The sequence below is a fragment of the Megascapheus bottae genome, chromosome 31, assembly GCF_031878675.1.
Source record: "Megascapheus bottae isolate mThoBot1 chromosome 31, mThoBot2.hap1, whole genome shotgun sequence".
Taxonomy (NCBI): domain Eukaryota; kingdom Metazoa; phylum Chordata; class Mammalia; order Rodentia; family Geomyidae; genus Megascapheus; species Megascapheus bottae.
Genome location: NC_143539.1, coordinates 2,611,963 through 2,633,426, shown reverse-complemented (window position 1 = coordinate 2,633,426; position 21,464 = coordinate 2,611,963). Strand labels below are relative to the sequence as shown.

The window sequence follows — 21,464 nt, the reverse complement described above, 5'->3', positions numbered from 1 at the left end:
GCTTATGGCGCTGGAACTGAACAAATAATGCTTCCCATGATAAGCGATGTCTGAGTGTGATATTTATTTGTTTTCTGAGACACAATCTTGCTATGTAGCACAGATTGGCCTGGAACTCAAGAGGCTCCTATCTTGAGAACTGGGATTATAGGTGTGAGCCACTACATCCAAATGATTTTTGGTATTTTTTTTGTCTTTTTTGTCAGTTGTGGGACTTGAACTCTAGACCTGGGCGCTGTCCCTGAGCTCTTCAGCTCAAGGCTACTGCCCTACCCCTTGAGCTACAGCGCCCCTTCCAGTTTTCTGGTGGTTAATTGGAGATAAGAGTCTTTATTTAAAAAATGAATACTTTATTTTTTTTATGTTTTTAAAAAACACCAAACACTTTTGATGATACTAAGATTGACCTCAAGGCCTTACAGTATGATTTGATTTGAGTCATTCCCTAGTTCTCTGTGTAGTCTTGAAAGATGGGTGTGGATTGGTTACAGTGACCACAGGAGGGTGGCACAGGCAGAGAAATGACTATGAAGACCAGGCAGTGAGGGAAAAAGAAGGGTTTGTGAAGAATTGAAGCACCCTGTTGCTGGGATTCAAACATGGTTCAAAGCTAAGGAAGGATCTGAGAAAGCCATCTCATAGGAAATTTGAACTTTTTTATTCTCAAATGTACAGAGAGAGTTATGTGCAGGGGTAGACAAAAGGGGAGGGGTGGGCTTTCTGAGCCCTGTAGTAGAGAGGCATACTGAAGGTGGGACTGAGACCCAAGCATGAGTCAGGGTTAGCAGGTGGCTGGACTCCTGAGCCCTCAGTCCTGAGCTCCCACTCTGAAGAGAGGTGTCATCAGCTGTAAATGGTGGTCAACAGTCTGCGGAGGCTTTTGTGAATCCTCCTGGGAGGTGAGCAGGGCGGGAAGGCGTTCTGGACACCATTCTGTGTAAATACTCCATTGCTAGGCAAGGGATGTGGTAGAAAGCACTGGATGGGAAGAGCCAGGGCTGGGCTCTGTCTGCCAGGCTCTCAGCCGGGGGGGGGGGGGGGGGGGGGGGGGGCGGAAGGGGGGGGGAGATCTCGTCTACGCATGGGAGCAAGAACCAGCCCGAGCGGTGCTGGAAGAAGTCCAGGGACGGCGCATGGACATTTTAATCCCCTTTCTTCTCGACTTGCACACGTTTGGCTGTCCTGTACTGGCTCCAGGAGAAACTGCTCCTGTTAATTATTGTATTCCTTCCCCTGCGTACTGGGCTAACTCTGGACGGCAGGCATTCCTTCCTTGCGCGGTTATCTCTGAATGACCCTGCGGTCGTCCCGCCCCGAGGTCTAAAGGCCCATCAAGGCTCAATCCGTTTCCGGAAATGCAAATATACGGGGTCTGACCCAAGGATGCGCCAGCCCCGCCCCAAGCCCGGAAGCCAATCAGAGCGCAGAGCGCGCCAACTCTGGGCCCCCCCCCCCAGTTGCCCCGCATCGCTGAGGGGCGGGGCTGGCCCGGCCGCTAGGGGAAGAACTGGATTCCGATTGGCTGCTTCCTCGTCTCACCTGCGGACCAGGTGTTTCCATTCCCCCGCCCATATCCAGTTCTTTCCAGTGTGACTCCCGTCCCTCCGGGCCCTCCCTCCCCAGCTTGTGCCCGATTTCAGAGCCTGGGATTAACGGGGGGAGGCGGGAGTGAGGCGGGAAGCCTTTTTTAATGGAAGCATTTCATTCCAGCCGTGCTGTAGCAATCCCTGCAGATATCTGGTTTATGTCTCTGCAGAGTGAGGGACAGGAAGCGTAGAAGACTCAGGGGCCTTTCTCAACGTCGGGAGGCTTCGGCGGGGGAGACTGGCTTGGAAGCCAGGCAAGAGGGCGAGTCAGACCAGAGCTCCGCGTTCTTCTCCCCCCTCCACCCCTACCCCCCACCCCGGGTCCAGGCCGATGTCGGCGAAGCCGAAGGACAGAGAAATAGAGACGCCAAGGACGTAGTCATGGAAGTGGTAAAATTCCAGAGATGCTCGGGACCAGAGCCTCCGGGTGGAGGGAGCCCCGCAGAAAGGGGGACGCGGTCCCCAGGGAGCGAGAAAGCCAGCTTCTGAGAGAGGGCGGGAAAAGGAAAAGTGACCGAGGGGCGCCAGACGCAGGTCTCGCCCCCACGTGTCCCCATCCCCACGCGCGCACACACGCGTACACGCGTGTACGCCATCCACACTTGCACACGCGCCACATCCACACAGACGGCGCAGGAAGGAGGCGCAGGCTCGGGCACGCTAGGTGTTTATTGGGTGGGGCCTGGAGGGGCGGGGTCTGGCGGGCGGGGTCTGGTGGGCGGGGCCGGGCGGGCGGGTCGGGTCTGGCGGGCGTGGCCTCGCGGGGCGGGGTCTGCGGGGCGGGGCCGCGCGGGGCGGGGCCGGGCCTCCCCGCGCTCAGGGCGCGTCGAGCAGCAGCAGCTTGTGCATGTACGAGTTCAGCCAGTGGCGGCGCTCGAGGGCGGCCAGCAGCCGCGCGCGCTCCCGGAAGGCCGCGTCGTCCGCCAGCGCGAGGTTCCGCCGCGACACCCGGGTGGCCGGACCCGCCGAGGGCCGGCCGGGAGTGCGGAGGCTGCGGAGAGAAGGAGAAACGCTCTGACTACGCGTCCAGGCTCTCCGCCCGCCGTCGGCGGTCCCCCCTCCGATCGCCCTCGGAGCTGCACGTGGCTGGCTCTCGCCACGTCTGTCTCCCGGCTCCCCATGTTCGAAGCGCCCCAAGCACCGAGGCGGCCCAGCCCCAAGGTGGCTCCCCGAGCTCCCCGAGCGTGCCTCGACCATGGACCCGTCTCCACAGACTCCTTTCACTCCAGCTCGCCCTCCTCCGGATCTCCACGCCAAGCCCGGCCGTCTCCCGGGGCTCTCCCCCGCCCGCTGGGCCTCTCCCTGGCACCTACCTGAAGACCCCAGCGGGGGGCAGAGCGACCCCTGAGGCAGTGCGGGGCCCCCAGAGCACCAACAGCAGCAGAAGCAGCACCAGCTGCGCCCGAGGGCTCCTGCGCACCTGGCGGGTCTCCATCACCTGTGGAAAGAGACGGCCGAGGACCCGCAACTCCACCTGCCACCCCGAACCCCCCACCCCACCTCCCACCCTCTGCCCCCTGCCTCCCGCAGGGCCCCTACCGCGCAGTGGGCTCCAGCAGCGGTGCCCGCAGCCCCCTTATATCCGCCTCCCCGGCCCCCGCAGCGGGCAGTGACGCAGGCTGGGCTGGGGGCGCCGGGTCAGCCACCCCCCCGGGCTCATTAGGAGCCGCCAGCTGTAATGAGGAGCCGGGGGTGGGGGCCCTGCGCTGCTGCGGCCGCCACTAACTAATTGGGACCCGGAGCTGGGACCTAAGGAGAGGATGAGGGAGACACAGACGGAGAGTTGGGCCCAGGGGGGGTGGGGGGGCTGTCAGGGAGATAAAAATAGAGACTGCAGAGGGATGGACAGAGCAGAAGTCAGACACAGAGCGAAGACACTGATGAGAAGCAGCAGAAACAAAGGGAAGAAACAAGCAGGGGATGATGGAGGAAAGGGGACAAGAGGAAGAAAGAGAGGCAGAGGGAGAAAGGAAGGAAAGAGCCAGAATCTCCGGAGATGGAGAGAAGGAGATAGATGAACACAGCTTGGACAGACATAGCCAGATAGAAACCTAGCCAGGGGGACAGCTGGAGGCCCAGGGAGAGCCCAGGAGGGAGAAAAGGCAAATGGTGGCCAAGGGCTTACAGGGTGAGGGTGGTGACACAGGATGATGGTAACATGAAGTGGTGAAGAGGGCCACGGTGATAGGGCCCTGAGCTCCCCTGTAGCTGTATTCCCACATCCCTTTTGGCAGTAGAGACAAAGTCCAATCCCTCCCATGTGGACCTTCTGATAATCCTGGGCTTTGAACTTGGAACCTTCTGCTGTCTCCATAGGTAATCTACCATTTGACCACTGAGCACTGACCTCCATCCTTTTCTTGCTGTATAGTTGGTGGTGGTGGTACCTCCATCCTTTTCTTGCTGTATAGTTGGTGGTGGTGGTAGTGGCGGTGTGTGTGTGTGTGTGTGTGTGTGTGTTTTCAGGAATGCGATCCTCCTACTTCCACCTGCTAATTAGGATTTCAGATGTGTGCCACCAGACTCAGTTCAGGTCAAGTTTGAAGAAAAGGCTGTCCAGGTACACCGTAGGGATGTGGGCAAAGTCTGGAAATCCCAACGGGCAGCCGCAATGCAGAGCATGGAACCTGGGCTCCGAGCACTCCCAAGAGGAGGGGATGGAGAAAAGACTCCAGGATGAAAGAATGATTAAGACAGGGACCCAGCCCTGGCAAATGAGCATGGGGGCTGGATTTCTAAATCTGGGGAAGGAAAAAGCTAGATGCCCCAGCTCCTGGCTATGAGTCCTAGTTGGGGAGTTAAAGTTTGAATGGGAGAGGGATTAGATTTGGGGGCAAAAGAGGGTAGAGAGGCAGCAGAACTCTTAATCCTTGTATTTCTTTTCATCTCTTTATATTCCTTATTCCTTTACCTTTTTTTCTTGTTCCTTTTTTCTCGGTCCATTGTGGGGCTTGAACTCTGGGCCTGGGCGCTGTCCCTGAGCTCTTCAGCTCAAGGCTAGCGCTCTACCACTTGAGCCACAGCACCACTTCTGGTTTTCTGGTGGTTCATTGGAGATCAGAGTCTCACGGATTTTTTGTGCCCCAGCTGATCTGATCCTCAGATCTCAGCCTCCTGAGTAGCTAGGATTACAGGCATGAGCCACCAGTGCATGGCTGCCTTTTTTTTTTTTAAGAGAGTCTCACTACGTAGTCCACGCTGGTTTCAAAATGAAGATCCTCTTGTCCTGGGATTATAGGCATGCATCGCTGTACCCAGCAGAGACTTCTCTTCTAAAGGAAGAGAGTTTGCTTGTGTGTGACATCTCTCCCAACAACATCCAATTCCTAATTCCCTTCTCCACTAGAGACAAAGTCCTTTTTCTCTCTCCCTAAGAAGCTAAGCTGTTGCTAGGTTCCCAGAATCCTTGGAGAGGGCATCAGGTGCGTCACCTGTGCGCCTATGGGACCCTAATTCCTGCCCCTCCCAGAACCATTCTTCATTCACCTGTCTCTGCCTCCAGCTGGATTCACCTGCTCTTATCTTGGACACCACTGAGCAGGTAAGAGACCCCAGGACCCCAAGAGACCCTGCCTAACCTCTACCTCCATCTGAGGGCAGACTAACATGTCTGTCCAGGTGCTGGGATCCTAGCTCAATCTCCTTAGTAAACAGGGACCTGAAGATCCTGCCCAGAGCTCAGCTCCCCCCCCCTGCCCTCCCGCCCCCCTCAGCTCCACCAAGCTGTCTAGACCCCTAAGGGCTCAGGATTACAAACTTCTAGCCCAAGAGTTCAAGATCCTCAGCTCTTTTCCTCCCTATAAGACAGCACGCCCCCCTCCCCAAGACTAGATATCCTCAGCTGGGGGTGGTCGATCACACCTGTAATCCCAGCACTCTGGAAACTAAAACAGGAGGTTGCATGTTCCACAGTATTTATTTATCTCAACAAACAAAAAATAATTAAAAGTCAAGGTGCATAAAAGAAGTCAAGAACCAGGGTTTAGACCCACTCCCACCAAGTTCCCACACTTGGTGGAACTCAGGAGTCTCTGCTCCCCAAAATACCCTGTGCCTAAGAGCCAAGAGTCTTCTTCCCTCAGATCCTCGATTCCTGTCCCCAGATCTTCCAAGTCTCCTCTAGCATAAATAACTGTTTGTTTGTTGCTGAGCTTGAATTTAGGGCCTGGGGGCTGTCCTGAACTCTTTTGCTCAAGGCTAGTGCTCTACCACTTTGAACCACAGCTCCACTTCTGGTTTTCTGGTAGTGCATTGGAGACTTTCCTGCGGGAGCTGGCTTTGAACCCTCCTCCTCAGACCTCAGCCTCCAGAATAGCTGGGATTACAAACATTCAGCTTATGTAAACAACTCTTGAGAGAGGAAGATGATCTCTGATCTCCTCAGAGGTCTGACGTTCCCCAATGTTGAAGTCTATGATAGGTGGAGCCCTGAAGAGGTGTCACAATTCCCCAATTTTTCTGTGACCCCTCTAGGAAACAGATAAGGAGAATATAACTACAACTCCCAGGAATCTGCAGCTCCGTCTCCCCTAGCTACAGGGGCTACAGCCCCACAGCCCTGGGGAGTTTCCACTGGGCTCCACTTCTTTCCCTGGGGCCAATCTGGGCTAAGCTCAGGTCCACTTGGGACCTAGTGGGTGTGGCCTCGGCGAGTGGGTGTGGCCTCTTGCGAAGTGGGTGGAGCCTCGGGGTGGATGATCTCAGAAGGAAAGAAATTGCCTTTAACATTTTCCTACCTGCTCCCCAACAGATAAAGCATCTCTCGGAACTATGAAATCCCTCAACCCCATCCTCTTCATCCTCATCTTCCTCACGGCCCGGCTGCGTTGCAAGGCTGCCCCGACAGCCTCTCCTCCCGCGGTCTCTGATGTCCAGGACATAGCTCATTCCCTTGAGCCCTTCCCTGAGGCTTCTGAAAATTCCACTAGAGAGCAGCCCAATCTAGAGTTCCCTGTGACCCTTTATCCTGAGCCCTCCAAGATAGCTGCCACCGTCTCCCCTGAGCACTCTGCCCTCGAGTCCAGTGAAGCCCCCGGTCCTGACCTCCGAGAGACCCCACACTCAAAGTCTCCTGTGACCCCACTCACAACGTCTATAGCAGAATCCCTAGACATCCCCAAAACTAATCCTGCCAAAGCAACACATCCAGAACCTCCTGAGCCCTCAAAAACTAACCTGACTGAAACTTCATCCCCACTTCATACCCCTGAGGCCCCCCAAACTAATTCCTCCAAAATCTCACACCCAGAAGTTTTTGACCCTATGCAAACCACACACCAAGTAAGTTACACACTTACTGCCCCAGAAACTACACCTGCGAAAATTCCTGGTACCCCAAGTCTTGCTCCCACCAATTCCTTAAACCTCCAATCTCTAGAAACCCATGACCCTGTCGCCACCGGGACCCCACACTCTGAACTACCCACGACCACCCATCCTGATCCAACTGAAAGTGGCCCCCCTGACCCTCATGTCACCCACACCCCCAGACGCACTGAGATTCCCCAAACAGCACTCCCCACATCCCACTATCAGGGTGCCACTGAGACTCCCACAGCCTCAGATATTGGAACCTCAACAAGCCTTTACCCAAAAACACCTGCCGCCTTGATGGAGAAGACCACTGCTACGAGTGACCCAGAAGGCCTTGCAGCCACCCAGCCCGATGTCCCTAAATTACCCACCTCAGAATCTCCAGGAGAGGTCTCTCCAAACTCACCCCCTAAGGGACTGGACACCCCTCCCCCCTCTGCCCGCATTGCAGGGCCCCCAGCTCCTCCAGGGCCCCCCAGTCAGCTGACCCCGGCCACTCCCCCCGCCCCAGAGCGAAGAGGCCGGGGTGAGGGAGTCAACACCATCATTGTGGTGGAGCGAGTGAAGGAGACAGGTAAGGGCTGGGCTTGGCAGCCCTGAGAGGGGAAGCTGAGGTCTGAGGGAGGAGGACTGGGTCTGGGGGAGGAGGTTGAAGTTCGAGAGGAGATTGAGGTGTGAGGGAGAAGGTTGGGGTCTAAGGGAGGAGGCCGGGTGTGAGGAGGAGTCTGGGGTGAGGAGGAGGCTGGGGTGAGGAGGAGACCTGGGGTGAGGAGGAGGCGGGGGTGAGGAGGAGTCTGGGGTGTGAGGAGGAGTCTGGGGTGAGGAGGAGGCTGGGGTGAGGAGGAGGCGGGGTGAGGAGGAGGCGGGGTGAGGAGGAGGGGTCGGAGCTCAGGCGCTGTCCCCTGCAGGCGTGGCTCTGGTGGGGCGGCCACGCGGTGGAGGCGGTGGCGGGGCTTTGTGCCTGTTCTTCGCGGGGACCGGGCTGCTGATCGGCGTCGTCCTGCTGCTCTGGTGTCTCTACCGCCGGGCGGCCCGGCCCCGGCCCTTCTCACACCACCGGCTCCGGGACAGCGGGGATGAGCCCGGTGAGTGTCCCTAGTCCTCCCGCCTCCCTCCCCCCCCCCCCCCCCCGCGTACCCGCTGTCACCTCGGGCGACCTCCCAAATGTACGCGGCCCCCAACCTAGGTCATTAAAAGCCCTGATCCCGCCACGGCCACCTCCACCCCCTCATTATCCCGCCTAGATCCACCGTTAGAAACTGCCGCAGACCCGCACCCACGGGTCCCTTCCACGGCAGGGGAGCGGCGGCTCCGAGCTCCGCCCCTCCCCTGCAGGCCCCGCCCAGCACCTGCGAGACCCTCCTCTCCCCTGCAGGCCCCGCCCAGCACCTGCGAGTCCCTCCTTTCCCCTGCCGGCCCCGCCCCTCCCCTGCAGGCCCCGCCCAGCACCTGCGAGTCCCGCCCCTCCCCTCCAAGCCCCGCCCCTTCCCCGCAGGCGGGTCCCGCCCCAGCTGCAGGCCCCTGTAACTCCCACCCCTCGCGCCAAAGCCCCGCCTCTTTGTTTATTCAAGGCCTCGCCTATTTGCTTAGCAAATCCGTTGAGAAGATGACTCCTCCTTCCAGCCTTCTCATTGGCTAGCGGCTGGGCAGAGGGGCGGGGCCTCCTGTCCGCCTGGCCCTGACCACGCCCCCTCTCCCCACAGTCCTGCATTTAGACGCCCCGAAGGACCCCTACGACCTCTACTTTTATGCCCCCGACGCTTGGATCCCTTCGCACATCGCCACCAAGCAGCCACCGTCCACTCCCCCGCTGCCGCCCAAGCTGCCCCCGCCACCCCGCGGGGGACGACCCCAGCCCTTGGAGGCCTTGTCCCCCGCCACTCTGCCTAACAACTTCGTGTGAGCCGCTGCTGACCCGCGGGACCGGGGACGTTCCCAGAGCGTGGGAGCACCCAGGCGTCCTGTCCCCCTCCCCCGCTCCCACCCCGCATGCTTTGCTCCTTAGGGGACTTCTCCCAGAGAGGGTCCACGTCACAGAGATGCTTCTGCTCTGACTGGAGAACACGGCCCCAGGCCAATAAATCCTATATCCCAAGGGCTAGACATGTTTGGCCAGAGTCCTGCAGCAGTCCCCTGGGAGGAGAGAGGCCAGCTGGGGCCTGGACCCCTGGGTCTGAGGGAGGAGGAGTCATTGGCCCTACAGCCAATGACATCTGAGTGTACACCAAAGCATTTTATTGGGAGGGGGGCAGGGCACGATTTACAATCGATTTACAATCACAGAGACAGGAACACCAAGACACAACCCTGCCCCAGGGAAAACACCCCTCTTTCCTGATCCCATTTCCTTCTGGGGATTCTGTGATTTCTCCTATGTATATTCTCCCAAATTCTAGAGAGAAAGAGGGGTGTCTGAGAAGGGACGGGTCCCAGATTTTGAGTCATTTAACCCCTGAGGGACACAACAAATGGCCACTGAGAAATTGTGGGTCGTCTGAAACCACCCAGGTAAAGTGCAAGGATTTGGGGAGAGAGGGGAGGGGTCTTGAAACCACCAAGGGGAAATTCAATAATGGTGGCTTCAAATCGTTGAATTAATCCACTCGAGCAGCTACTATTTAGACCTGAAAGTTGTCAGAAAAAGTGCATGGGGCGGAGAGAGGCATACTGCCAGAACTGCCATTTTGGTTGCTTCCCTAGACATTGTGCTAAGCTAAGGAGGAGGTTGGGGGATTTGGTTTTTCAGCAGCATCTGCTGGTAAGAAGGGGGGGAAGGAGTGGATAGACTTGAAACTGCCATTTCCCCTCAGAAACGCTGGTGAGAATCAAATCCTGGGAATGGCAGGTGGGGGTTTGATTAAACCAACCTAGGAAATGCAGAGTGGATAGGTGAGATTTGGAACTTCTAGATCAGACCTTGATTTTTTTTTCTTTTTCTGAGAGAGGGCAGTTGAGTCATTTCAAGGATTAGCCTGAAATATCACTGGGGGGGAGGGGGGCAAGGAAAAGGGGAGGTGCCTCACAAAGAGTAAGAGGTTGAAGTGTCCATTCAAATAAAGCCCTGAAAGGAGACATTTGGAACCACTGAGGCAGAATAAGTGAAGAAGAGTAACCTTAGGGGAACACAGGTATCCTTGAAACTGCCCGTCTGCAGCTTCACCACCCCTGAGAGGCAGAGGGGAAGGGAAGAAGATCTGAGGATTTGACTGCACTGGGAACTGGGCCTGAAGCTGGACAGAGCAGTGGGGTTCCTTGACACCACCATTCAGGCCTGAGATGTGTGGAGTGAAGGTCCTGGAAACTGCCATTCAGTGGGAGGCACCTGGTCAGTAGTTCCGGACAGGGGGTGGGGGCCTTGGGGGGTGAACTGTGCTGTGTGTGGCCCCATAGGAAGGAGGGGGAGCAGGCGGTGCCCCCGGGGGCTCAACGTCATCTTCCATGTCGCTTTCGTCACTGGCAGCCAGTTGGTCGTGACCAACGAAGCCACATTTCTCTTCACTCATCTCCTCCGGCTCTGCCCATGGCTGCTTCTCTCCGGAAGCAAAGACCCCATAGAAGATGACGCCCCCATAATGCACCAGGGAGGCAATGAGGAACACGTACTGCCATTCCTCCCGAGTCTGAAAGGAGACGATAAGAGGTCAAATATGATGGGGGAGATGAACATGAATAAGGGTGGCCCAGAGAAAGAAGTGCTGTGGCTGGGGAGGGGAAACCAGACAAGGCCCGGGAAGAGGCCCAGGGCAGGTGACACACCAGCCACCGAGGCGCACACCTGGGATACCAGCCTCCGGGAGGCCGAGACAGGAGGATTGGGGGTGGAGGCCCGCGGGGGCTCCTGACCTTGTGCTTAGTCATGGCACCCACGATGATGGGGCAGACCATGCCGGACAAGGTGCCCACACCGTTGGAGATGCCCATGAGGATGCTGGCGTAGCGCGGCGCGATGTCCAGGTGGTTCACGTTGAACCCTGCGGGAGACGCAGCTCAGGGGGCGCCCACGCCCATGGCTCCCGCTGGGGCTTTGCCTCCCCCCTCCACGCCATCTCTGAACCGGGCGTCCCCCGAGCTGTGGGTCTGCAGGTCTCACCCGAGATGGCGAAGCCGCTGAAGCCCACGGCCAGAACCAGGAAGGAGATGGCCACACCCTTGGAGTGTGAGTACCCGACCACCAGCAGCAGGGTGGCTTCCATGCCAAAGCCTGCAAGAGCCGAGCCTCCTAGGCGGTGGGCCAGGGCGGGCGCAGGCTGCCCCACCCCACCGCTCCGGGCCTGCTGCCGCCCCCGTCCATCCGGGTACTCCGCCCTCCACGCCAGGCCCAGCCCTCGCCCCCCACCCGTGCCCACGCCGAGCCCATATGGCCCTGACTAACCCACGCCCCAGACACAGGAGCCAGGCCCTGTCTATGCACTTTCACACCCCGCCTCTCGGGCGCCCCCCTCAGTTCCCTTCCAGCTCTAGTGGTCGTCCTGCCCTGCACAGACCCCGTCCCCAAGCCACGCCCCCCAGCCAAGCCACGCCCTTTAAGCCAGACTTGCCCATAGGGTCAAGCCAAGCCACGCCCCAGGCCAAGCCGTGCCTTTCTAAACTAGGTAACGCCCACTCAAGGCCAGGCCACGCCCACGTAGGACCCAGACCACGCCCTTTGGTTGACCTCGCCTGTTCACTCAGACCCTGGAGGTCGGGCAGACCGGGGAAGTGGGCCACGCCCACTTCAGGCTACGTCCCTCCAGGGTCAGTCTGGGTCCGCCTCGAACTCACTAGCGGGTCCATTCACCCTGGGATCCCGCCAGGTGACTCTCCGCCTACCCTTCGCAAATCGGTTCTTCACAAGTGGGTCCTCAGCCCGCTGGTCCTGTTAGCCCCGCCCTTTGCTCCGCCCTCCGACCACTCCCCGCCCCCTGGCGCTCCAGCCCCGCCCAGCGGCCCCACTCACCCCCGCAGTTCATCAGCTTGCGCACGTTGGTGGTGGACATGATGCGGCGACTCCGCAGGAAGTCTGCGATCTGCCCGCCGATGGGGACGATGATGGTCATGACCAGGTGGGGCAGTGCCGACACCAAACCCACCTGCGAGAGCGGGGAGTGCCGAGGTGATGCGGGAGGGGGCGGGAGCGGCCAACCAGCAGCCTGGCACGCAAAAAGAATCCGCCTCTCCTCCGCTGGGGGCCCACTCCGCGGCCCCGCCTCGACCCACCTTGCGGTCCCGCCCCGTCCCGAGGCCCCGCCCCGCCCCTCCCTGCGGCCCGGGCATGGCCCGGACACGCCCCACGGCCCGCTTCGCTCCGCTGCCCGGCCCCGCCCCGCCCCACCCTGCGGTCCCACCCCGCCCCGCGGCCCCGCCCCGCGGCCCCGCCCTGCCCCACACTGCGGCATGGCCCGGCCACGCCCCACGGCCCTGCCTCGCCCCACCCTGGGGTCCCGCCCCGCCCCGAGGCCCCGCCTCGCCCGGTGGCCCCGCCCCGTGGCCCCACCCCCTGCGACCCGGCCACGCCCCGCGGCCCTGCTCCGCTCCGCCTCCCGGCCCCACCTCGTCCGCCTCGTCCCGCCCCCCAGGGCTTCACCTTGCTGATCTCAAAGCCAAACACTTCTTCGAAGTAGGCGGGCTGGGAGATGAGGAGCAGGTAGAACGTCCAGCTGCGGCAGAAATTGGCCACGATGATGGCGTAGACTGGCATGGACGTGAAGAAACGCCGCCAGGGAGTGTTGAATTTCTGGGTGGAGGGAGAGAGGAGAGAGGCCGCTGAGGCGCGGACCGGGGCGAGCTGCTTCCCATTCCTGCCGGGATCCCATCGCAGCGTACCGGAACTCATTGCAGCCCCAGGGCCCTACAAGTGCCGGCCACACTCTGTCCCCCGTGGAGACGCAGGGATCTTAGACTCCACATGGGGGATAAAGGCCGAAGTCCTGGCCGAGCCCAGGGCCTCCCCCCCCCCCAGCAGCCCCAAGGGCCCAGCGCTCAGGCCCCAGATGACTGTGTAGAGCCCATAAAAGGTGAGGCCGTGCGGGGCGCTGGAGGTCAGGGCTGTTATCCTAGCCACTCAGGTATCTGAGATCCAGTATCCCGATTCCAAGTCAGCCTGGGCAGGAAAGTCGATGAGACTTTTTTCTCTCGAATGAACCAGCAAAAAGCCAAAAGTGTAGGTGTGACTCAAGCGGTAGAGTGCCGGCTTTGAAAGTACAACTCCAAGGACAGCCCAGGCCCAGAGTTCAAACTTTAGTACCAGCACGGGGCCAGGGAGAGGGAGGGAGAGAAAAAAGAGGGAAGAAAAGTGGGCCCAGACATCTTTCTATTCAGTCACATCTCCCAAATGTAGCAATATTCCCACATTCTCGTCCAGCCTTTGCTACTTTAGCCAGGTTCTGTCTGTGATTCTAGTCCCTCCCTCACCGGCCACTGACTCCTGCTAATCCAGTCGCCCACTCTGCACAGCCGGCTGCTGGGATCCAGTCTCCTCCCAGGCAGACCACCGTGGACCCCCCACGTCTCTCCCTGCCCCCTCGCCCCACGCATGGGGCCAGACCGTGACGGGGTTCATGAGTTTCGCGCTCTCCCCGATGGCGTCCTCAATGTACTTGCGCTCCTCTTCCGAGATGCTGGGGTGCAGGGCTGGGGACTCGTAGGAGACGAGCAGCCAGAACAGATACCAGAAGATCCCGAAGCTGCCTATGGGCGATCAGGAGGAAGGGAGGAGCCTGGTGAGAACAGGGGACGATGGGCCTCGCTTGGTCCCGGCGCCGCCCGGTAGCCGGCCCCTGGGGCCCTCACCGTAGACGTAGAAAACAGAGCTCCATCCGGAATACTGCACCAGGACCCCAGCCAGGGGCATCGCGACCACCGCCCCGGCATAGGAACCTGAGGGAAGGACACAGGGTAAAGAACAGATCAAGGCCCTTGCGTCTCGGATCATGGACCCCCTCCATTCTTTCCCTTTCTGTGGCGAGGGAGTTCAGGCCACAGCCCCTTCCTCCGCTGTCGGAACTGGGTCTCCAGTCCCCTTCCTCTCACTCACCGCAAAAGGCAGTGGTCGCTAAGCGACTCCTTTCCAAGGGCGGGGCCCATTTGCTCCAGATCCCGTGGCAGGCAGGGTATGTGACTCCCTAGGGTGGAGAGCGCCAAGGTCAAGGAGACCCAGTGAGATCGGAGAGGTGATGGGGCTGCGCAAGACTGCATTTTTACCTCCACCAGTCCCTGCAGGATCCGCACGAAGATTACGCAGCCATAATGGACCCGGGCGGCAGAAGGAATCAGCATGTTTAGCGTGGAGGTAGCCACGATGGCAAAGCCGAAAACCCTAACGAGAGAGGGCAGAGAAAAAGGAAGCGGCTACAGCCAAGTGCCATGGTGTATGAGGCAAGAGTTCAAGACCAGCTTGGGAAACACACACTAACTCTCCTCAATCAAACACAGCACCACACATGCGCGCGAGGGGTCCAGCTGGTGGCCTTGCATCCCCCTAACCCCACACCCACCCTCGCAACCACAAGCCTCCCTTAAGTCGAGGCTCCTCCCACCTCCCCGAATTCAAGGCCGCGCGCTCTAGCTCCGCCTACCCCGCTGCGGCGTCCGCCCACCTCGAGACCTCACCCCCTCACCTGTTGGCTGCGAATTTCTGGCAGATAAATCCTCCAGGAATCTGAGTGACAATGTAGCCCCAGAAAAAGGAGCCGTGTATGAGGCCGACAGTCTCTGGATCCCAGTTGAACTGGGCTTTCTGCGGGCCAAAAGGCAGGTCAAACTAGCCGGGGACCGCGACTCTGCCCTCCACCAATCAGCACCCACACACTTAGCCCCTTGGCCAATCAGCAACAGCGAGCCCCTCCCGCCGGTCAACCAGAGCCCACGCCATCCCTCTGGCACAGTCCACGCAGCGCCATTGCTGCCCCCCGTGACCCGCCCTAGGGTGCGTGGCCCCCACAGGCCAAACAAAAAAAAGCGGAATTCCTGAATGGGCCAGGGGCCTTAGATTTAGTCACTGAGCTTCAGAAAAGCCAGCAATCCAAATCCAGTGAGGAATTTAAGATGGGGGTTAAGTCAGCTAGACGGGACCCCGGGGGAACAGGAGCAAAAGGAGCTAATAGGTCGAAAAGGCAGCACAGTTAAGGGCGCCGAGGACCTGAAGTTCGCCGAGGACCTGAAGTTCGCCGGCTGTAACCCGATACGGGGGCGGGGCTTCGTTTCGCCTAGGGCGGGGCTTAAGGGGAGCCCCGAGGTGAGGTCAGAGCTGAGCGGGCTATCCCAGTGGGCGTGGCTACCTGGCGGTGGGTTCTTTGAAGGGCGTGGCCTGGGTGATGGTGAGGGGCGGGGCGTCGTTGGGAGGCGTGGCCTGAGCTGTGGTACTGGGAGGGGAGTCGTTGGGAGGCGTGGCCTGGGCGGTGGTGTGGGGCGGGGCGTTGTTAGGAGGCATGGTCTGGGCGGTGGGGCGGGGCGTGGTTGGGGCGTGGCCTTGCCTCGCTGGAGGCCCCGAGCCCCGGCTCCGCCCTGAACTACCTGCACCACCACGTGGCCGCCGCGGTGGGTCGTGCTGTTGTTGACCATGGAGACAATGGCCACGCCTAGGTTGCAGCGGATGCCAAAGCTGATGCAGAAGCCCAGGCCGCTCATGATGGCGATAATGTAGCGGCGAGGGAGGCCGAAACAGGTGCAGTCGACCACGGGCGGGTCGCGGGTCTGCGCGGTCACTGGGCGCCCCTCGGCACTCAGCTCCAAGGTCTCCGCTCCTTCCTGTCGCTTCTCCAGAAGGCTGAGGGGCCGCAAGAGGCACAGACCCATTAGTCCAGGGCCCCCAGGCCCTTTCCCTCCCGTACACAGGAGTTCGGGGCAAAACGTGCCTTTTAACACCCAGAATTGGAAGTTTACCTACCGTCCTGTCCCAGGGGTCCAGGCCTCTGTCTTTCTTCCCTTAGAATGCAGATTTGAACCCCCTGTGTACCTCTCTGAAATCAAGAATTCAGGCTTCCAGCCCTCTCCTTAGACTCAGATGCCAAAGTCTTCAGTCACCTTCTCTCTCAGACGACCTCCCATCTCTCCTAACTCAGGAGTTCCAGGCCCCACACTACCTTTAGGAATCTAAGAGCCTGTATCCCCAACCCCTCCTCAAGGCTCAAAAGCTCTTCCCAGCCCCCTTCCCCGGATACCGGTCTATTTGAGGAAGCCAAAGGCGCTAAGCAGAAATCTCAGCAAAGGTGTCAAAAGAACAGATGCCTCCCAGGGACCTCTGCTATATATACAACCCCTCCCCCCTCTTCTCGGCGTGCCCTTCCCTGCTTCCAGGCTCCAGGTGTGAGACTGGCATCCGCTGACTCTGCCAGAAGCCCATTCCCAGCAATGAGGGGGTGGGGAGACTCCACCAGCTCCCTCCTGAACCCCACAACCCAGTCCAGTAGTCTCCGGGGAATCTGGAGTTCAGGCTGTCAGCCTAGGGGACAGGCAGGGGGAGTGGTGGCTGGTGTCCTGGCAGGGGACAGATGGCCCTGGTAGGGAGATTGGCTCATTCCCCAGTGTGGTTCTCGCCCCCGCCCGTTCTGGATCCAGGAATCAGTCTGTGATGATGAATAGGGCACTTGGGGGGCCGTGTCAAAGCCAAGGAGACACTTGAGGGAGAGAGGCGTATGGAAAAGACCCTAAAGGACAGTGACAGAGATGAGAGATTCAGAGAAAGACAGAGACACAGAAGGACAGAGAAAGATCCAGACAGGAGGAAAGAAGTCAGAGATCAGAGAAGAGGCAGGCAGAGACTGAGACCCTTACAGAGACAGAAACAGAGACTCAGAGGGGAGGAGGACATGGGGGGGGGAAGGACACAGATCGAGACTCCAAGAGGACAGAGATTCGGAGGGAGAGACTGAGACATAAAGAGAGGTAGGAAAGGACAGAGGTACAGAGTGAAAGATGGAGGGGCTGGGAGACAGGAGAGGTGGGTGGGGGGTGTGATGTGTGAGGTATGGCCCCTCTGTGAGGCGGGTAGGCAGCTAGGGGATCGGGCTGGATCCCAGGAAGGGGCTAGAACAGATGGAGGCGAGGGAGACTAGAACGGGGGAGGAAAGAACAGCCAGACGGTCTAGGGGGAGGGAGGTGGAAGAGACAAGAGAGAACACAGCAACCCCACCCTATCCCAGAACTTAAGGAGGTAGGGAGGGGCAGGTAAGAAATGGGGGGGATAGATAGAGCTGGAGGGGGGGATTAAAGAAGACTCAGACAGGAAACAGAGAGAGGAATTTAAGTGCCCAGAATATATAGTAGAGGATGGCAGGGATGTCTTTTCGGCTTGCCCACATCCCTGCCACCGTCAGCCAACGAAATCAGCTGTGACCCATGTTGCCATCCTTGATATTTGATCCTAAAACTCAAGATGTGCCTGCGCCTCCTGAAATTTGATATTTGATGTTTACATTAGATGTCAAGTCTTTCCAAGCAAGTTTTTTTTAATGGGGTCTCAATATTTCACATCTATACGATGGGCGCATGAGTAGGAAGGTAAGACACTGGGTGGTGGGGCACTGAAAGTGATCGCAGTCATTTTAGGGGAAAACACACACACCAAATAAATAAATAAATATATTTTAAAAAAACCACCAGGACAGGTGACTTACATCTGTAATCCTAGCTAATCAGAAGGCTGAGATCTGAAGATGATAGCTCAAAACCAGCCTGGACAGGAAAGTCCATGAGACTCTCATCTCCAATAAGTCACTAAAAAGTCAGATGTGGAACTGCGATTCAAGTGGTAAAATACCAGACTTAAGTGAAAAAGCTAAGGAACAGTGCCGAGGCTCTGAGTTCAAGCTAATACCACCTCTCCCGTACACACAAATTTAAAAAAACAATGGAGCTGCTGCCACAAGAAAAGACATAGGGATTCCCCTTTCCTGAATGACCCCTAACTCAAGCCTGGGGAGCCAGGTGGTGAGGAAAAGCCAACATTTAGGGAACATTTAACCCAAAAGGTGAATTTCCATTGCCTTGTCTCTGAATCCCCATTCATTCTCCACATCTCGGGCTCCAAATGCCTTTTGGTCTTCTGTTTAGCTTCCCATTGTACAGGAAGGAAACTGAGACTCCAAAAACAGATGTAACCTCTCCAAGGTCATGCAGAAGAACAGCAAAAGGCCTGGCCCTCCCTGGTCCCAGACAGGGACAGGCTCTCACACAGGAGGCAATGCGCCCATCTCTCCATCACTCCCTTGTGTCCATGTCCTTGTCCCAGGTTGCCTAGGTTGCCATCTGTCTCCTGGTCCAAGCAAGACCTTCACCCACCATAGTCGTCTTGAGGAGAACCTGCAGCCGCTGTCCCAGGCTTGGGAGGGAGAGAAACTGAACTTCAAATGCTGGGTGTGAGCCTCGGCCACTGATGCTCACACTGCTTTGTGGGTGGCATTAAATATGTTGTGTTAGGAACAATACAAGAAACTTCCCCATTTCCCTCCAGCCATCCATGGGAACCCCAGGTTTGGGAAGCTGACTCTGCGGGACCCCAAGAGGAAGCTCAAACGAGGAAAACTAGAGCCAGGTGAACACAGATGAAGAAAAATCCAGACCCACATGTGAAATCAAGAAGCAGCAACTGGGGGAAGGGATATGAGAACGCATCCCTCCTCCTGCCCCCCTCCACCAGTCTCTCTCTCCCTCTCCCTCCCCCCTCCCCCCTCTCTCTCTCTCTCTCTCTCTCTCTCTCTCTCTCTCTCTCTCTCTCTCTCTCTCTCTCTCTCTCTCTCTCTCTTTCGCTCTCTCTCTCGCTCTCCTGACTTCACACTGATGTATTTTGAGAAACTCGTGAAAGGAGGTGAGAAAAAGGGTGGGGAAGGGGTGGAAAATTGGAAAAAGAGGGGGTGAAGTTATCTCAGCTCTCCCTCGCCCCCCCACCACACAAATACTGCACCATCCTGCCTCCCTCTGTCCAGCCTGATTCGTGTCTCTCATCTTACGGGGGGGGGGTAACTTTAGAGCCCAGAGATGATCCACAGTGAGAAGTACTAATGTTAGACTCAGAAAAGGACTTGCACAGCCTAGAGGATTGAGGATCAGTTAAAGCCTGGCCCTGGCTTTAGGCACAGGGTCTGAGGGCATGGGGGCAGAGGCAGGGTCCTGATGAGGCCGTGTCTTCCCTACATTGTGGCCAGATATTTTTAGGTTTTCCGCAGCTGAGTAATTTCTCTGACTTGGAGCCAGAGCTGGGGTTGGGGGTGAGAGGCTGGATTACAGTGTCACCACTACCCTGAGGACAGCCAGGTCACTGGGGTCATTGTCCGGGATGGGCCACTCGAGCAGGTATCCTTTGGGGAGTCTATCCTGACTCAGGAGGCTAATTTTTGTTTTTGGTTTTGGTTTTTTCTGGCCTGTAACGCTTTTCTCCCCCAAGGACCCAGGATATTCTGGCTTCTTCCTCCCAGCTTAACTCCACTCAAGGACGAGGATGAGTGGGCCCCAATCTGCCTGAGCCGCAGATTAAAAAATCCCAGAGAGAGAGAGAGCCAGCGAGCAAGAGAGAGAGAGAGAGAGAGAGAGAGAGAGAGAGAGAGAGAGAGAGAGAGCAGAGAGGGAGAGAGAGAGAGATTGAAAAAAGACACCAAGATGGGAAGAACGAGACAGAGATCTAAAGAAGAGGTCCAGAGATGGCTGGTGGGGGGAGGGGGCTCAGAGTGAAGGACTGATGGAGATCTAGAAAAGAGCAATGGATAGAAAGCCAGAGGGAGGGGGGCCGAGATCCCAGCGGAAGAGAGGGGACAGAGGCCCACTAAAAGAGGGGATGACGTCTCAGAGGTAGGTAAGAAGATAGACCCATGGGGAGGGGTACAGGGGTCCGGAGAAAGGAAACAGGGAGACACATGTAGACACAGACCCCCACCCCCTCATCGCTTCAGAGAGAGAATCCTGAGGAAGAGTAGATCCCAGGGTGAGATGGGGTGGACTAGATCACAAGGAGATCCACACAGTTAGAGGACCCAGACAGAACACTGGACAGATGGGTGGAACCCATGCACATATGCCCCACGCCAGGGTGTCCATCTATCGCCCGTCCATCTGTCCCTCTGTCCCAGGTAGAAGCGAGTGTCCGCGACCCCCCTCCCAGAACCCCCCTGCTCACCGGTGCAGCCTCCCCAGGGCACGACCCGCCAGCTTTCGAAACTCCTCCTGGCGGAACTCCATGGTGGCTGCCCCTGCCGCCGGTCCCCCCGCCGATCCCCCCCCTTTCGCGGGCCCGGGCGGCCGCGTCCGGGTTCCCGGGGTCCGCCCCGGCCCGGCCGGCCCCGCAGCTCCGCTCGGGGGGAACGCGGCTGCGAGTGCGGGCAGCCTGGGGGCTGTCACTGGATTCAGCGCCGGGGGCGGGGCCTCGTCGCCACGCCCAGCGCAGGGGCGGGGCCTCGTCGCTCCGCCCAACCGGCGTGGGCCACGCCCCTTGCCGACATGGATCCGCCCTCCCGGCTGGCATCCTCCGTCTGCTTCAGGTCCCCATCTCTGGATCCTGAGCAACTGGGGTTCGGGACTCCCCACTTCAGTCCCGTGCCCAAGTCCCCCCTCGCCCCCATCTTCCACCCAGATCTCTGGTTTCTTCCTGAGTTCCTTCTCCATCCTCGATTTGGCTTCGTCAAATCCCTCCCCCCATTACCTTCCTTTGCCTCCCCTGCGTTTCGTGCTCCCATCCCGGCTACTTTTGTGAGCCTCCACCCCCAAACTCCACCTCCCGCCCGAACTCGGCCCCAACCCCCGACCCCGCCCCTACCCCGCCTCAGCGCCAATTCTCCTTCGAGGAACTTTTCCTCCTCCTTCTCAGGCCCGACTGCCACCTGCTCCGTCCCCTCTCCCTTCTCCTAACCAGTGTTTTCACCTTTAACTTCCCTCCTCTTCTGAATTCCCACCCCTCCTTTCCCCGTCCATTCTCCAAGTGCCCCCCACTTCCCTTCACTTTAGATCGCAGCCCCCTGTCCTGTCCCCCACTACCCGCTTGACCCCCCCCAACTAGTTCCCTTCCTCCGTCGGTGTCCCCCCCATCCCCGGGAATCTGAGTTGTGTCCCAGCTCCCGGGATGTCTCCCCCGCCTTGGGTCCGGTCCCCGCGGGGCACAACTTCGTCTCAGCCTTCGGAATTTCACCCCCAATCCCTAAACTGTGTCCTGGACTCTTGGATGCACGAGGCCTCAGAGCTCCGCGCCTGTCTTCTGGCACCGGTGCCCCCCACATCTGTCCGCACCCCAAGTCTGTCTCCCTGCCGCGAGTGCCCCGCCCCGGGGTTCTGCCTCCGCCCCCGAGCTCCGGCCCCACCCCTGGGGTGGAACCCCGGCTTTCGGCGGTGCCGCCCGGCTCGGGTCTCCCCACCCGCGCTTCTCCCGGGCTGGGTCCCTCCAGACCCCGGCCTGGGCTGGGTCCCGGCTGCTGCGTTCCCGTCCGTCCGCTTCCCCACGTCGGGCCGCAAATGCATTTGGGATTAAATTTTCACGGAGCCGCGCGGCCCCCGCCCCCAGTCCCCGCCCGGGGATCGCCCGGAGCCGCGCCCCGGGAAGGTGGGCTGCGCGCCACGCGCCCCGGCCGGACGGAGGGCCGCGCGCGCCACCCTGCGGCGGCCGCGTCC

The 21,464-nt window shown here is 59.0% G+C and overlaps 3 protein-coding genes across 4 annotated transcripts; 1 reads left to right on the top strand and 2 right to left on the bottom strand.

Moving 5' to 3' along the window:
- Positions 1–2,402: 2,402 nt before the first annotated feature.
- Pth2 (parathyroid hormone 2) lies at positions 2,403–3,024 on the bottom strand. The gene is made up of 2 exons (XM_090322482.1): positions 2,900–3,024; positions 2,403–2,577 (listed from the first exon to the last, which is right to left on the bottom strand). Exons 1-2 carry the CDS (start codon positions 3,019–3,021, stop codon positions 2,403–2,405), a joined length of 297 nt encoding a protein of 98 aa, XP_090178608.1. The 5' UTR covers positions 3,022–3,024.
- Positions 3,025–6,356: 3,332 nt separating this feature from the next.
- Gfy (golgi associated olfactory signaling regulator) lies at positions 6,357–8,822 on the top strand. The gene is made up of 3 exons (XM_090322384.1): positions 6,357–7,473; positions 7,808–7,984; positions 8,603–8,822. Exons 1-3 carry the CDS (start codon positions 6,357–6,359, stop codon positions 8,800–8,802), a joined length of 1,494 nt encoding a protein of 497 aa, XP_090178510.1. The 3' UTR covers positions 8,803–8,822.
- A 291-nt stretch (positions 8,823–9,113) lies between these two features.
- On the bottom strand, positions 9,114–20,139 carry Slc17a7 (solute carrier family 17 member 7). Of its 2 annotated transcripts, none has more exons than XM_090322370.1 (12): positions 19,984–20,139; positions 15,390–15,642; positions 14,495–14,613; positions 14,079–14,193; positions 13,912–13,999; positions 13,668–13,754; positions 13,423–13,565; positions 12,463–12,612; positions 11,836–11,968; positions 10,990–11,100; positions 10,743–10,870; positions 9,114–10,519 (listed from the first exon to the last, which is right to left on the bottom strand). In XM_090322370.1, exons 1-12 carry the CDS (start codon positions 20,043–20,045, stop codon positions 10,226–10,228), a joined length of 1,683 nt encoding a protein of 560 aa, XP_090178496.1. In that variant the 5' UTR covers positions 20,046–20,139; the 3' UTR covers positions 9,114–10,225. The 2 variants fall into 2 exon arrangements, with proteins under 2 accessions (XP_090178496.1, XP_090178497.1); XM_090322371.1 differs by lacking the exon at positions 19,984–20,139 and adding an exon at positions 15,759–15,777.
- Between the last annotated feature and the right edge of the window lie 1,325 nt (positions 20,140–21,464).